Genomic DNA, 13,841 nt, shown 5'->3' with positions numbered 1-13,841 from the left:
TGTCTTGATTGGCTAGCTCTTGGGTAGGAAGGACAAGAATACTCCAGTATCATATTTTACAGGTAGGTATAGTTGTGATCATGGCTCTGGATACTTTGTGACCTTGATCTCTCACTCCTAAGATGCCCGTTTACACTTACAGTTTTACCATCAGATTCTATTTACATCTGGAGCCTCTTACATTACTGTAGCAGGTCACTGAACAAGATCTGAAAATTTCAAAGAGCCACGCTCTTAAAGGGGTGCTTTAAGATGTCTATGTTGAAATCTCACAATGCAGAAAATGTCTCCTGCTGGTTTCCTGCCACTTGCTGGTTTCCTGTACATTCTCGATCTGACCGTGCTTTATAAATATCAGGCAGAAGCCAGCTCTTTTATGCAGATTCTAGGTCGAATCAACCTGGCTCTGTATTCTTTCTTGAGTGTTACAGCAAGAAGAGTACAACAAAAAAGAGATTGCCTCATAGAGGTTGCTCTAGCACATTCTTTTTTTTTTTGAGACGGAGTCTCGCTCTGTCACCCAGGCTGGAGTGCAGTGGCGCGATCTCGGCTCAATGCAAGCTCCGCCTCCTGGGTTCACGCCATTCTCCTGCCTCAGCCTCTCCGAGTAGCTGGGACTACAGGGGCCCGCCACCACGCCCGGCTAATTTTTTGTATTTTTAGTAGAGACGGGGTTTCACCGTGGTCTCGATCTCCTGACCTTGCTCTAGCACATTCTAAATGATATGTCTACCTAAAAGCAAATCACTGAGGCAACATGAATATAAGTAGACAGTTCATTTGAGCCAACCTTGAGGATTGTAACCTGGGAGCAAAAATTCAAGATGCCTGGAATCTACACTTGGATTAGCAGCAGTTACAACTGCATCAGTGAAGGCAAAATGAGAGGACAGAGAGTGGGCTGATACATATTGGTTTGTCAGAAATTCTTTTTATTCACAAAAAATAACATTGATTACTAATTGGATATACATTGTTAAGCTATAGGGTGTGGGTTATGGTGTGCAGCATGTCATTATTAGTCTAATTTATACCTACTTGTGGCAATAGCAAGCAGTTTTAACAAGTAAATACACAGTTCCAAGAAGGGAGACAGACAAAACTGTGGTCTAATTTTAATGTCTCTGAGCCTTATAACTATAAGAATTTGCATTTCTCAAATAAAGGCTTTTTTTCCCCCAAATCTCAAGACCTAGATTCAGAATTTGGAGCTGCAAACTTAGGTCCTGGATGGGTGGAGTAGCAGCAGGTGTCATCTGCACATTTGTGGGCATTTTAAAAAGAGGAGAAAGGGGAAAGTGAGATTCTCATGCCTACATGTCTATTCAATGCATGCACGTTAATCTAATTGGGTTTCTGGGCCTGGTAGTCTATGAATCAGCTCAAGGTCTAAAGATACAAGAGTCATTGAAAGAGGTAAAATGGTTGGTTGCTATTCTATGAAGTATTTAGAAATCAGGTCTAGACTCTCTAGATGTGATTATACAGGACTAGATACCAAATAGGCAGAGGCACGATTCAGCCTGCATATTCAGGGGACAGGATGCATTTTGCAGCACAATCGTTGAGTTGACTGGAAGCCTGAGACGGAAAGGCCCATCTAGATTAAAGCTTGATTGGCACCTTATATGTTTATATCACGTGTGGTAATTTAAAACAGTGCTTGGAAAATATAATTAAAAGAAAAGTTTTATCCAGCCCCAGAGTAACTCCACAATGATAAAACAGAAAGAAAACTGTTTCATTACATAATTAAACCAGAATGCATCACAGTCAATCTGCTTAAGAGATTGCAAAGACATACTTGTATGCTAACTGGTTATAATCAATGACAAAATAAACTTTTCACATCTTCATGACAAAAGGTAATTTTGCAACTTGAAGCCACGTGCCTGCCGAAGGTAGGCTCTCTCTTTCCTACAGAAATTGTTGAATAGGGTTGAATATCTTTATGGCTATTTTCATTTAAAAGCAATGGCTCTCTACTCCCTGAGCACTGGGCTACAGCACTCCTGCTTGCTCTGTCCTGGTGGCTGGTGTCCTCTTTTGACTCCTACCATCCTTCCCTGAGGCACAACCCACAGCACAGAGCTCACAGCCGGCAGAACACATCTTAGGTTATGATCAACTGCCACAGCAGCACTCCAGTGCCACATCAGAGAGTGAAGCCTGAGCGGCAGGAGAGCCTGCAGGCTTCCCAGGTAGGATTGCACCTCATAATAATGGGAATAGGAGCAATGTTTCAGCCTCAGTTTGTATTTATAACAGAGACAAAGAAAAAATACTGCTGGATTTTCAGTATGAGTCCAGACAGAGATAGCTCCAAGAACTCTCTGACAGCCCACCTCATTCACAGACACCACGGGATAGTAATGGGACCTCTAAAACAGAAACCAAAAGCATTCGAGAGAAAAACAGCTCTCAGTCTGAGAAAAATTGCATTGAGAGAAAAACAGTTAAAAGCATCTTTTAAAAATGCAGGCTAGATACAAGTTTGATCAAGTCAGCCAGAAAATATTCCCCTAATCAATTTTTTTAAACACCCGAAGTGCACAGCTACTCTCAGCATGAGAAACGTGAGCATTATGAAGAAAGGGGTCATATTCTCAGCAGAATTTTATAAGGATTCTCTTCCATCTCTGCTGCTCTCTCTTCTCCTAGCCATTAAATGAGAGATCTATAATGGAATACACTTGACAATTTCCAAAGAACACTTTTTTTTTTTTTTTGAGACGGAGTCTTGCTCTGTCATCCAGGCTGGAGTGTTGGTACAATCTCAGCTCACTGCAGCCTCCACCTCCAGGGTTCAAGGGATTCTCATGCCTCAGCGTCCGGAGTAGCTGGGATTACAGGCATGTGCCACCACGCCCAACTAATTTTTGTACTTTTAGTAGAGACAGAGTTTCACCATGTTAGCCAGGTTGGTCTTGAACTCCTGATCTCAAATGATCCACCTGCCTGGACCTCCCACCACCATAACTTTCTGATGAAGAATTAGAATATTACTTCATTCATATAGTGGAATACATTTGAGTTTGCATCATGGTGAACTGTAGAGCTATTATGGTTTTCAGGTGGCCAAATCATTCTTGTTTACTTTTCCTGTAATAGCAGCATTCCAATTTAGTGAAATGATAGACACTAAAATCATGCTTACCTATAATGAACTCTACTGGATAAATTAGTAAGCATGTCATACTAATACTACTGTAATAGTTTGGTAGTAAATTTCCTTTGGATATTAGATATAAATATCTAAGTATAAATATTGTACTAGTCATAATGTACATAGGATTTTAAAAAATTGTCTACAACCATAATTCAATTAAAAGTTTATATTTCAAAAGTATGAATATAACATTATTTTTTGTTTGTTTTTTTGTTTTGAAAGAGAGTCTCGCTCTATTGCCCAGGCTGGAGTGCAGTGGTGCAATCTCGGCCCACTGCAACCTCTGCCTCCCAGGTTCAAGCGATTCACATGCCTCAGCCTCCCAAGTAGCTGGGATTACTGGCACGTGCCACCACGCCCGGCTAATTTTTGTATTTTTTAGTAGAGGTGGAGTTTCGCCATGTTGGCAAGGCTGGTCTTGAACTCTTGACCTCAGGTGATCCACCCACCTTGGCATCCCAAAGTGCAGGGATTACAGGCATGAGCCACCATGCCCGGCTGAATATAACATTATTAAAATGACTAAGGGATTCATTCAAAGTAAATATTGTAGTGTTATATTCACACTAGTGTATAAAATACTGTTTATATGAATGCAGTTTGTCTACAAACACTACATATAACTATGCTAATTGTACTCAATAAATATAAGCCAAAGCACTACAGACTTCACTGTTCAGTTCATACACTGAACCATGCTTTTGCAATAAAAGTACTTTGGCCTGCAAATATTACCTGATTACCTTGGATAATCTGTATTCTATCAAAGGAACTTAGTATCTTTTAGTCTTTATCATTTTTTATTGCTAAATTTAATCCTATCTTCATGCTCAACTTTTGTGTGCTCTTAAAACAAACTTTAATCTAAACAAATCTGTGTCTACCTTAAAAGACAACAAATGGGGAAAATAAACCTTTGCCAAAGCAATGAACCTGAGGTCCTAGACAAAGATAATCTCAAGTCAAAAACAGTGACAAAAGGTTTAACTGTTAATATGATTTACATATCTTTCAAACAACAGAGAAAAAATATACATAAAATTTAAATGCTTTAAGGAAAAATAAATTAAGAAAATATACTCCTGGCAGGGTGCGGTAGCTAACACCTGTAATCCCAGCACTTTGGGAGGCTGAGGTGGGTGAATCATGAGGTCAGGAGTTTGAGGCCAGCCTGGCCAACATGGTGAAACCCCATCTCTACTAAAGATACAAAAAATTAGCCAGGTGTGGTGGTGTGTGCCTGTAACCCCAGCTACTCGGGAGGCTTAGTACGCTTGAACCCAGGAGGTGGAGGTTGCAGTGAGCCAGATCGTGCCATTGCACTCCAGCCTGGGCAACCAGGCGAGACTCCGTCTCAGAAAAAAAAAAAGAAAGAAAGAAAGAAAGAAAATATCCTCCCTTTTTTCATGTGGAGAATAAAGCTTTTTATTTCTAATTTGTATTTTCCACTATAACAGCCAGGTCTCTGGACATGTTTTTGAACTATTGGACATCTTAATTTTGTATGCCATGTGCACTTGAGAAATGTTTATGGGAAAAAAAGCAGAAGAAAGAAAGGTGTTACAAAAAAAAAAAATCCATGGGTGTATCAATCAAGAAAAATGACAAGAAAGTCTCAATCCTTTTAGGAGGCTTATTTCCCAAAGTTAAGAATGCACAGCCAGGAAAAAGGCCTATGTTTTTCTCCCGAGAAAATTTTGGGGGCTCCAAATTTAAAGGAGAAAGGATGAGATACTGAGAAGTATAAAACTCTTATGTAAGAGGGAGGTAGGGAAAAACAGTCATTCATGTCATTGTCTGTCAGTGAATCTGCATTTTTTTTAACATAAGATGACACAGACAAATGGGGCAGATGAAAAATGCAGGTAATCTGCATTTTTACATAAGATAACATAGACAAAATGGGGAGGGGAACAATCAGATATGCATTTGTGTCTGGTGGAACCTGTAAAGATAAGCCATCAATTAACATTTCCATGGTATAATTTTAACAGAAACACCTTAGGGTAAAGATCTTGCAGCTCACTAGAAATTGTCTTGTGGGCAAAATATGAGGGAGTCATGTAACTTTTCATCTTGTAGCCATCTTATTTAAGAACCAAAAGGATAGGTGGGTTTGTTTGACCCAGTTCCCAGCCTAACTTTTCTTTTTGGTTTAATGAGTTTGGGCTCTGAAGATTTAATTTTCTTTCACAGGTACACATGAATAAGACAAGTTCTAAGAGATTTATAAAGATATTTAGATTCTGACAGACTAATTTTGGGAGACTACAACACCCCACAGAAACTATTATACACATTTTTGAGGCAGAAAATTAACAAAGATATTAGGACCTAAACTCAATACTTGACCAAATAATCGTAATAGACATCTACAAAACTCTCCATCTAAAAGCAATATAATATACATTCTTCTCATCACCACGTGGCCCATACTCTAAAATTGACCACACAATCAGAAATAAAACAATCATCACCAAATTCAAACATCCCAAAATTATACCAACCACACACTCTGACCACAACTTGATAAAAATATAAATCAATACAAAGAAAACCACTTGAAACCATACAATTACGTGGAAATTAAACAACCTGCATCTGAATAACTTTTGGGTAAATAATAAAATTATGGCAGAAATCAAAGAGTTCTTTGAAACAAATGAGAACAAAGTACAACATACCAGAATCTCTGCAACACAGCTAAGGCAGTGTTAAAAGAAGAATTTATAGCACTAAATGCTCACATAAAAAAGTTAAAAAGATCTCAATTTAACAACCTAATATCATAAATAAAATGAGAGATGCAAGACAAAACCAATCCCTAACTAGCAGAGGGCAAAAAATAACTAATCTGATCTGTACTGAAGGAGATTTAGATGTGAAAAACTATACAAAAGATCAAGAAATCCAGGAGTTAAATCTTTGGAAAAAGTTAATAAGCTAAATAAACCACTAGCCAGATTCATAAAGAAAGAAGACTCAAATAAACACAATTAGAAATGACAAAAGGAACGTTAACCCTGACCCCACAAGGATACAAATAACTGTTGAAGTCTACTATAAACACTTCTATGAACACAAACTAAAAAATCTGAAATAGTAAATTCAGCCAGGTGTGGTGGCTCACGCCTGTAATCCCAGCTCTCAGGGAGGCAAGAGGTGGGAGGATAGCTTGAGCCCAGGAGTTCGAGACCTGCCTGGGCAATATAGTGAGATCCTGTTCTCCAAAAAAAGGAAAAAAAAATAAAAGACAAAAAAAAGAAATAGTAAATTCGTGGACAAATATATCCTCCCAAGACTGAACAAGAAAGAAATTGAATTTCTGAGTAGACCAATAACAAACTCCAAAACTGAATTAGTAATGAATAGCCAGCAACCAAAAAAAGCCCAGGATGAGAGAGATTCACAACTGAATTCTACCAGACGTACAAAGAAGAGCTGGTACCATTCCTTCTAAAACTATTCCAAAAAATTGAGAAAAAAACACTCCTTCAACTCATTATATAAGAACGCCATCATTCTGACACCAAAACCTGACATAGATATAATAAAAAAAGAAAACTTTAGGCCAATATCCTTGATGACCATTGATGCAAAAATCTTCAACAAAATATTGGCAAATTAAATTCAACAGCACATCAAAAAGCAAATCCACTATGATCAAGTAGGCTTTATCCCTGGGATATGAGGCTGGTTCAACATACACAAATTAATATATGTGATTCATCACAAAAACAAAAATAAGGATAAAAACCACCAGATTATCTCAATAGATGCAGAAAAAGCTTTCAAGAACATTTAACATCTTTCACGTTAAAAACCTGCAACAAACTAGGCATAGAAGGTACATACTTCAAAATAATGAGTTCTCTATGACAAACCCACAACAAACATACTGAATGGACACAAGCTGGAAGCATTTCTCCATGAAAACTGGCACAAGACAAGGATGTTTTCTCTCACCACTCCTATTCAACATAGAATTGGCAGTCCTCACCAGAGCAATCAGACAAGAGACAAAATAAAAGGCATCCAAATAGGAAGAAAGGAAGTCAAACTTCCCATTTTTTGCAGACGTAATTCTATATATAGAAAACCCTACAGTCTCCGCAGAAAAGCTCCTTAAACTGAAAAACTGAAGCAAAATTTCACAATACAAAGCAAATGTACAAAAATTAGTAGCATCCCTGTACATTAATAACATCCAAGCTGAAAGCCAAATCAAAAACACAATCCCCTTCACAACTGCCACAAAAAGAATAAAACGTCTAGAAATACAGCTAACCAGGGAGGTGAAAGACCTCTACAACAAGAATTACAAAACACTGCTTAAATAAATCATATATGACACAAATAAATGGAGATTTATTTTATGCTCATGGATAAAAAAGATCAATATCATTAAAATGGCCATACTGCCAAAAGAAATTTACAGATCTAATGTCATTCCTATCAAACTACCAAAACATTCTTAACAGAACTAAAAACAACTATTTTAAAATTCATATAGAACCAACAAAGAGCCCGAATACCCAAGGCAATACACACACACACACACATACACATACACACACACACACACACACATATGTAAAAGACTCATAGAACAAGAAACAGAATAGATAGCCAATAAATAATGCCACAATGCCACACACCTGCAACCATCTGATCTTCAACAAAGCTGACAACAGCAATGAGGGAACAATTCCCTACTTAATAAATGAGACAGGAATAACTAGCTAGCACTATGTAGAAGATTGAAACTGGATGCCTTCCTTACACGATATATAAAAATCAATTCAAGATGAAGACTTAAACATAGAACTTAAAATTATATATATATAAAAAACCTGAAAATAATCTAGAAAATAACCTAGAAAATTCTAGACATAAAAACTGGCAAAAATTTTATGATGAAGATACCAAAAGCAATTGCAATAGAAGCAAAAATTGACAAATGGGACCTAATTAAGAGCTATTTCGCAGCAATGGGAACAATCAACTGAGTAAACAGACAACCTACAGACTAGAAGAAAATATTTGCAAACTATGCTTCTGACAAAGGTCTAATATCCAGCATCCATTAGAAACTTAAACACATTTATTAAAAAAAAAAAAAAAAAAAAAAGGAGAAGAAGCCAGGAGCAGTGGCTCACGCTTGTAATCCCAGCACTTTGGAGGCTGAGGTGGATGGATCACGAGGTCAAGAGATCAAGACCATCCTGGCCAACATGGTGAAACCCCATCTCTAGTAAAAATACAAAAATTAGCTGGGTTTTGTGGTGCACGCCTGTGATCCCAGCTACTCAGGAGACTGAAGCAGGAGAATCACTTGAACCTGGGAGGCGGAGGTTGCAGTGAGTCGAGATCATGCCACTGCACTCCAGCCTGGTGACAGAGCAAGACTGTCTCAGAAAACAACAACAATAGCAACAAGAAAACCAAAAACCTAATTAAAAAGTAAGCAAAAACATGAACAGATACTTTTCAAAAGAAGACATACATGTGGCTAACAAGCATATGAAAACAAAATTCACATTGTTAATTATTAGAAAAATGCAGAGAAAAACCACAATGAGATACCGTCTCATCCAGTCAGAATGCCTATTGTTAAAAAGTCAATGACAGATGAGGGCTAGGTTGCAGAGAAAAAGGAATGCTTATATGTTGTGGGAATCAGGAGGCTGGAGAGATCACTGGGTGGAACAGGAAGATTTTATTTAAGTGGCCACCAGCCCAGCGGATTAACATCCAAAGGCTGAGTCCTGAACAAAGACAGGGCTTGACTTTTATACATGCATCAGGCAGGGGCAAGTCAGGTTTTTGGCACAAAACCTGTGAGGTGAAAAAGCCGTCTTACAGAAGCAGAACAAAGGCAGTTAATCATACCGTGACAGGTTTTACAACAGGCTTTGCAACATGAGCCTACCTTACTTAAACATGTCTTGTGACCTTGCCATGCTACAGAAAGAAAAACAAAAACTTACAAAATCTTTACAGACTTGCAGAAATAGTTACAAAAATAGTTGTGAGAGCAGAACAAAGAATAATGGTATGGGGAGAGAATTTCAAAGGGGGAAACTGATAAGGAGAACTTGTTTTTCTCATCCCTGCTCCTGGAGCCCGTTCCTTTGGAGCCCCTGCCTGGCCTTGCAGATAATTATCATAGCTCCAGCAGGACTTTGGAGTGAGTCAGACTGGTCAGGAAAGGACTTGTTTTCCCTTTTATATTTCCTGCTTCATTCCCCACTTTGATGCTTTTTATAAGTAAAGTTTAATAGAAAGCATCACTATCTTCATTCAGTTCTTCAAGAGGAAGTAGCTCTTTTCTTGGCAGGGGTTAATACTTAGGGCCATTAGTCATGTGGTAGTCTGTCTGTCCACAAGAGCCTCTATGGCTGTTTGGATATTTTTGACAATGAGAGGTAAGAGACAAGGGAGTATAAGGCAAACTCCCAATATGGCTAGAACTATTTGTACTAAGGTTTTAAATCCTCCAAGGGATGAGAACCAACCTCTGAAGAGGGAATCTGGAGACTATCCTTTCCAAGTCTGAACTGGGATGTGGGCTAACTTTTGGATTTTAGCAGTTATTTCTTCGATGACCTTTCCTTTGTCATCAATTTCCAGGCAGCAGTTAGTTAGGTTGAACTTTCCACATACTCCCTCTTCCTGGGCTAGGAGGTAGTCTAAGGCCAGTCTATTTTGATAAATGGCATTTCTCATTTTTGTGGCTTGCTGGGCAAGCAGATTCAAGGCCCCTGCAGTTTCATTGGTAATGATTTCTAGTACTGCCTGCAATCTTATAATGCGGTTAAGCATGTAAATTGGGGTGCGGTATCCCCACATTCCACCTTCTGCCCAGGTAGCTGGGCCATAATATTGAATTATTCTTTCAGGAGGCCATTCATTGTCCTTCCAATCTCCTACAGTTATGCCTCTTTTGCTTTTCCTTTTAGTTTCATCATAGATGGGGTATCCTAAGGCTTCTCCCTGTTTTAGGGGGATTAGGAAGAAGGATGGCCTAATTGTCCCCAGTACACAGGCCCCTGACCATTTAGCTGGCAGTTGTTGATATGCCTGTGGCCCACAGATCCAGTAGAGGCCAGAGGGCGCCTGCCAGGTATTTGGAGCTTCAAGTTCGTACCAAGAATGGTTTAAAGATGGGAAACGAGAGAATGGGCTTGGGTGCGGTGATTCAGAATTATTGCTTTTGCCCCTCCATAAAGTCTTTCCTAGTGTCTCATTGTAATATTGTTGTCCTAGGCAAGTTAACTCTCCTACTGGGTCTGTAAAGGCCTTTCCCCAGCGAGCAATACAGAATTTTCCAATAATGGAGGTTTTTAAGAACCAGATGCTCTGACTTGACAGTGCAGGTTCCAGGTAAGAGGCGGTTAGAGTGAAATTATCTTGGGGCATTAGCTCCCTTGCTTCCCATGGCCATTGGTCTCCCATGTTCGTTCCCCCACAGACATAACATGAAGCGACGTGCAGGCTGCTGGCTATGTTTTCAGCCAGTTGGGCAAATAAGTTTCTGGCCAAGAGAGGGGGCTCAGGCAATTTCTGGTTAACATGCTCATAGAATGACTCAAAAACTCGGAATTGTTGGGTTGAGCGGGTCCGAGTTTTCTTTATTATATATAGATAGACATAGGCTCCTGGCCCAATTTCTTTACCGCTGACTCGTGCCCCTAGCGGTGCTTTTAAACCTGTTGTCCATATGGGCTGATCTGGCTCTAAGATGGTAAGATTTACAGAATTACAAGTACTTGTTTTACAATCTGGTTCTAATGGTATTTTGGTAAGCATAATTGGCCCTAGTGATTGTTGGTTAGTGGACCACGTTGTGCAGTCCCAGCAAGTTGTTACTGGGGAATCGGTGGAACAAGCAGGGGATGCACATCTATTTTTATGGCAGCTACTATAGTACTCCATGGAACTGAAGATTACGGGAAAGAGTGAGCCCATGGATACTATCTGGCAAACATCAAAGTATAAGGATATGACACCCTTGCCAGAGGGAAAGACCCTGGTTTGGTTTAGAAGATCCCCTTCCTTTGACCTGACATGAATTTCAAACCAGGTCCCAGGTGAAGACTTAGGGTCATAACACACATAAGGCTGGCCCCTTCCTGGGTCACAGACTGAGTAGGTCGTCTGGTTGTGAGTACAAGTTCCTAGGCAGGTCCCAGCACACTCATAATAAGTGTGATACAACAGGGTTTTAGTCATGATGTTCCCTGACCATGTAGTGTGGGTGCAGTGGAGGCATCCCTCCCAGGGTTCTCCTTTTAACATGGATAAGGGGAGTAGCAAGAACAAAGTGATGAGTAGCATGTTCATACCCAGCATGGACAGAAAAGGCTTTTTCCCAGGGGGAGAAGGCTGAGCAAAGTGACAGCTTAATAGCAAAATAATCAATATTACAAGGAAAATTACTGGACTTCAGATTTCTAACCACATTTACTTCCCTGATGATGACTCAAGCTTCGGCCGTGCGTAGACTAGTCAGCTTCCGGGGTGACTAGAGCAGGGCTGTTGTCTCCTCAAGCTTCAGCCGTGCGTGGACTGGTCAGCTTCCGGAGTGACCAGAGCAGGGCTGTTGTCATCTCACTGGCACCTTGGTTCCGTCGTAGGATCAGCTGGGTTGCATGGTCTAGGTCCTGTTGGCTGGTCCACTTGTCCTGGGCTGATGGTTTCAGCTGACTGGATGGATGGATCCAAGGCACAATTCCTGCAACTTTAACAACAGTGGGAATAGACAAGATTACAGTATGGAGCCCATCCCATATGGGTCCCAGAGTGGTTCAGTTTTATTTTTTGACCCAAAGAGAGTCCCTGGGTTTAAAGGGGTGTATTGGATCTATCAGGCTTCTGGGCATTCTTTCCTGTACCCAGCCATGGACACGTCACATGGCTGTCCCTAAAGCCTGCATTTGCCTCCTTAAAGTTAATTCCCCTAGTTCACTGAGATTACCCTTAATTTGACTTATGATTGGGGGTGGCTGGCCGAACAGTATTTCATAGGGCGAATACCCAGTTTGTTTGGTGGGGGTGCACCTAACTCAAAGGAGGACCATGGGCAGGACTTGATCCCATCTCAGAGGGGTTTCTTGGCAATATTTCTTCAGTAGCTGTTTGAGTGTCCGGTTCATGCACTTTACTTTTCCTGAGCTCTGCGGCCGGTAGGCTGTGTGTAATTTCCATTTTATTTTTAACAGTCGTGTTAGTTCCTGAATTATTTCAGCTAGAAATGCCAGTCCGTTGTCTGACCCTAGAGTGAGGGACAGTCCAAATCTGGGGATAATGTTTCTTGATAGTATTTTAGTCACTTCTCATGAGTTCTCGCTTCTGGTGGGGAAAGCCTCGGCCCATCCTGAAAAGGTGTAGACAAGTACTAACATGTACCGATAGCTCCCTGCCTGGGGCAACTTGGTAAAGTCTATAAGGAGGTTTTCACAGGGCATGGTTCCTATTTCCTGAATTCCTGGGGGCCGAGTGGGCCCTTGTCATGGGTTGTTCTGGGCACAGGTTAAATATTGTTCACAAACAGCTTGGGTGGTAGCAGTGAGTTGCGGCATGTAGAAATGGCGTCCTAGTAGTGTTTCTAGTGCCATTTTTCCCATATGAGTTCCGTGATGGAATTGCTTTACAAATTTGGGGGCCACCATTTTGGGAATGGCCAATCTCCCATCAGAAAATTTCCACCATCCTCCTTCAATATATTTTCCAGTTTTTTGGGGCAAAACAGGCCTTCTCATTCGGAGCGTAACTTGAGACCTCCTGGAGGGGAGGCTCTGGGAGGAGGGGCATAGCTAAGGCTTCTTTTTTAAAATGAGATGTAACCATTGCTGCCCATTTTGCCTCCCTGTCTGCCTTTTTGTTTCCTTTTGCCTCTGACGTCCCTGCCCTCTGGTGTCCCCTGCATTGCATAGCTGCTACTTTCTCTGAGACCCATACAGCATCTAAGAGCTGAAGAATTCATTCTTTCTATTTTATTTCTTTGCCCATGGCAGTTAAAAGTCCTCTTTCTTTATATATAGCTCCATGAACACGCAGTATGGCAAAAGCATATTTGGAATCCGTGTAAACATTGACCTTTTTGTCTTCTGCCAGCTGGAGAACCCTCGTTAGGGCTGCTAGCTCTGCCTTCTGGGCTGATGTTCCAGCAGGCAGAGGCTAAGCCTCCACCATTGAGTCTAAGGTCAACACTGCATACCCAGCCCAGCAGATCCCTTCCAGCACAAAACTGCTTCCATCTGTGAAGTATTCTACATCTGGGTCCTTGAGAGGCTAGTCTGTAAGGTCTCCTCGACTGGAGAATACCTCGTCCACTGTTGCTACAGTCATGGAAGGTGATTCCCGGTTCGACTGGGAGCAGGGTAGCTGGGTTAAGGGTGTTCACTGTTTCTAAAGTTATGCGGGGATTTTCACATAGGAGCCCTTGGTATCAAGTCATCCTTGGGTTTGATAACCAATGCTGCTCTCTCTGATCCATTAAAGTTATAACCGAGTGTGGTACCTGGATGGTCAGTTGTTGCCCCAGGGTCCGTTTGTCAGCTTCTTGTGTCAATAGGGCAGTAGCGGCTACTGCTTTACAGCAAGGAGGCCACCCTAGCACCACAGAGTCCAACTGTTCGGATGAGTACACCACTGGGCAATGGCATGA

General features: G+C 40.8%; 2 protein-coding genes across 2 annotated transcripts in view; both read right to left on the bottom strand.

Moving 5' to 3' along the window:
- ZNF117 (zinc finger protein 117) overlaps positions 1-13,841 on the bottom strand; it is a 35,557-nt gene that overhangs the window by 10,406 nt on the left and 11,310 nt on the right.
- On the bottom strand, positions 8,870-11,912 carry ERV3-1 (endogenous retrovirus group 3 member 1, envelope). The gene has a single exon (XM_055293028.2). It carries the CDS (start codon positions 11,522-11,524, stop codon positions 9,710-9,712), a length of 1,815 nt encoding a protein of 604 aa, XP_055149003.1. The 5' UTR covers positions 11,525-11,912; the 3' UTR covers positions 8,870-9,709.

The sequence above is a fragment of the Symphalangus syndactylus genome, chromosome 9, assembly GCF_028878055.3.
Source record: "Symphalangus syndactylus isolate Jambi chromosome 9, NHGRI_mSymSyn1-v2.1_pri, whole genome shotgun sequence".
Lineage (NCBI taxonomy): Eukaryota > Metazoa > Chordata > Mammalia > Primates > Hylobatidae > Symphalangus > Symphalangus syndactylus.
The sequence above is the reverse complement of the archived record's forward strand: the minus strand, read 5'-3'. Positions and strand labels throughout refer to the sequence as shown.

Coding starts and splice junctions, on each gene's coding strand:
- ERV3-1 (XM_055293028.2), bottom strand. CDS start 11,524: ATGCTGGGTATGAACATGCTACTCATCACTTTGTTCTTGCTACTCCCC.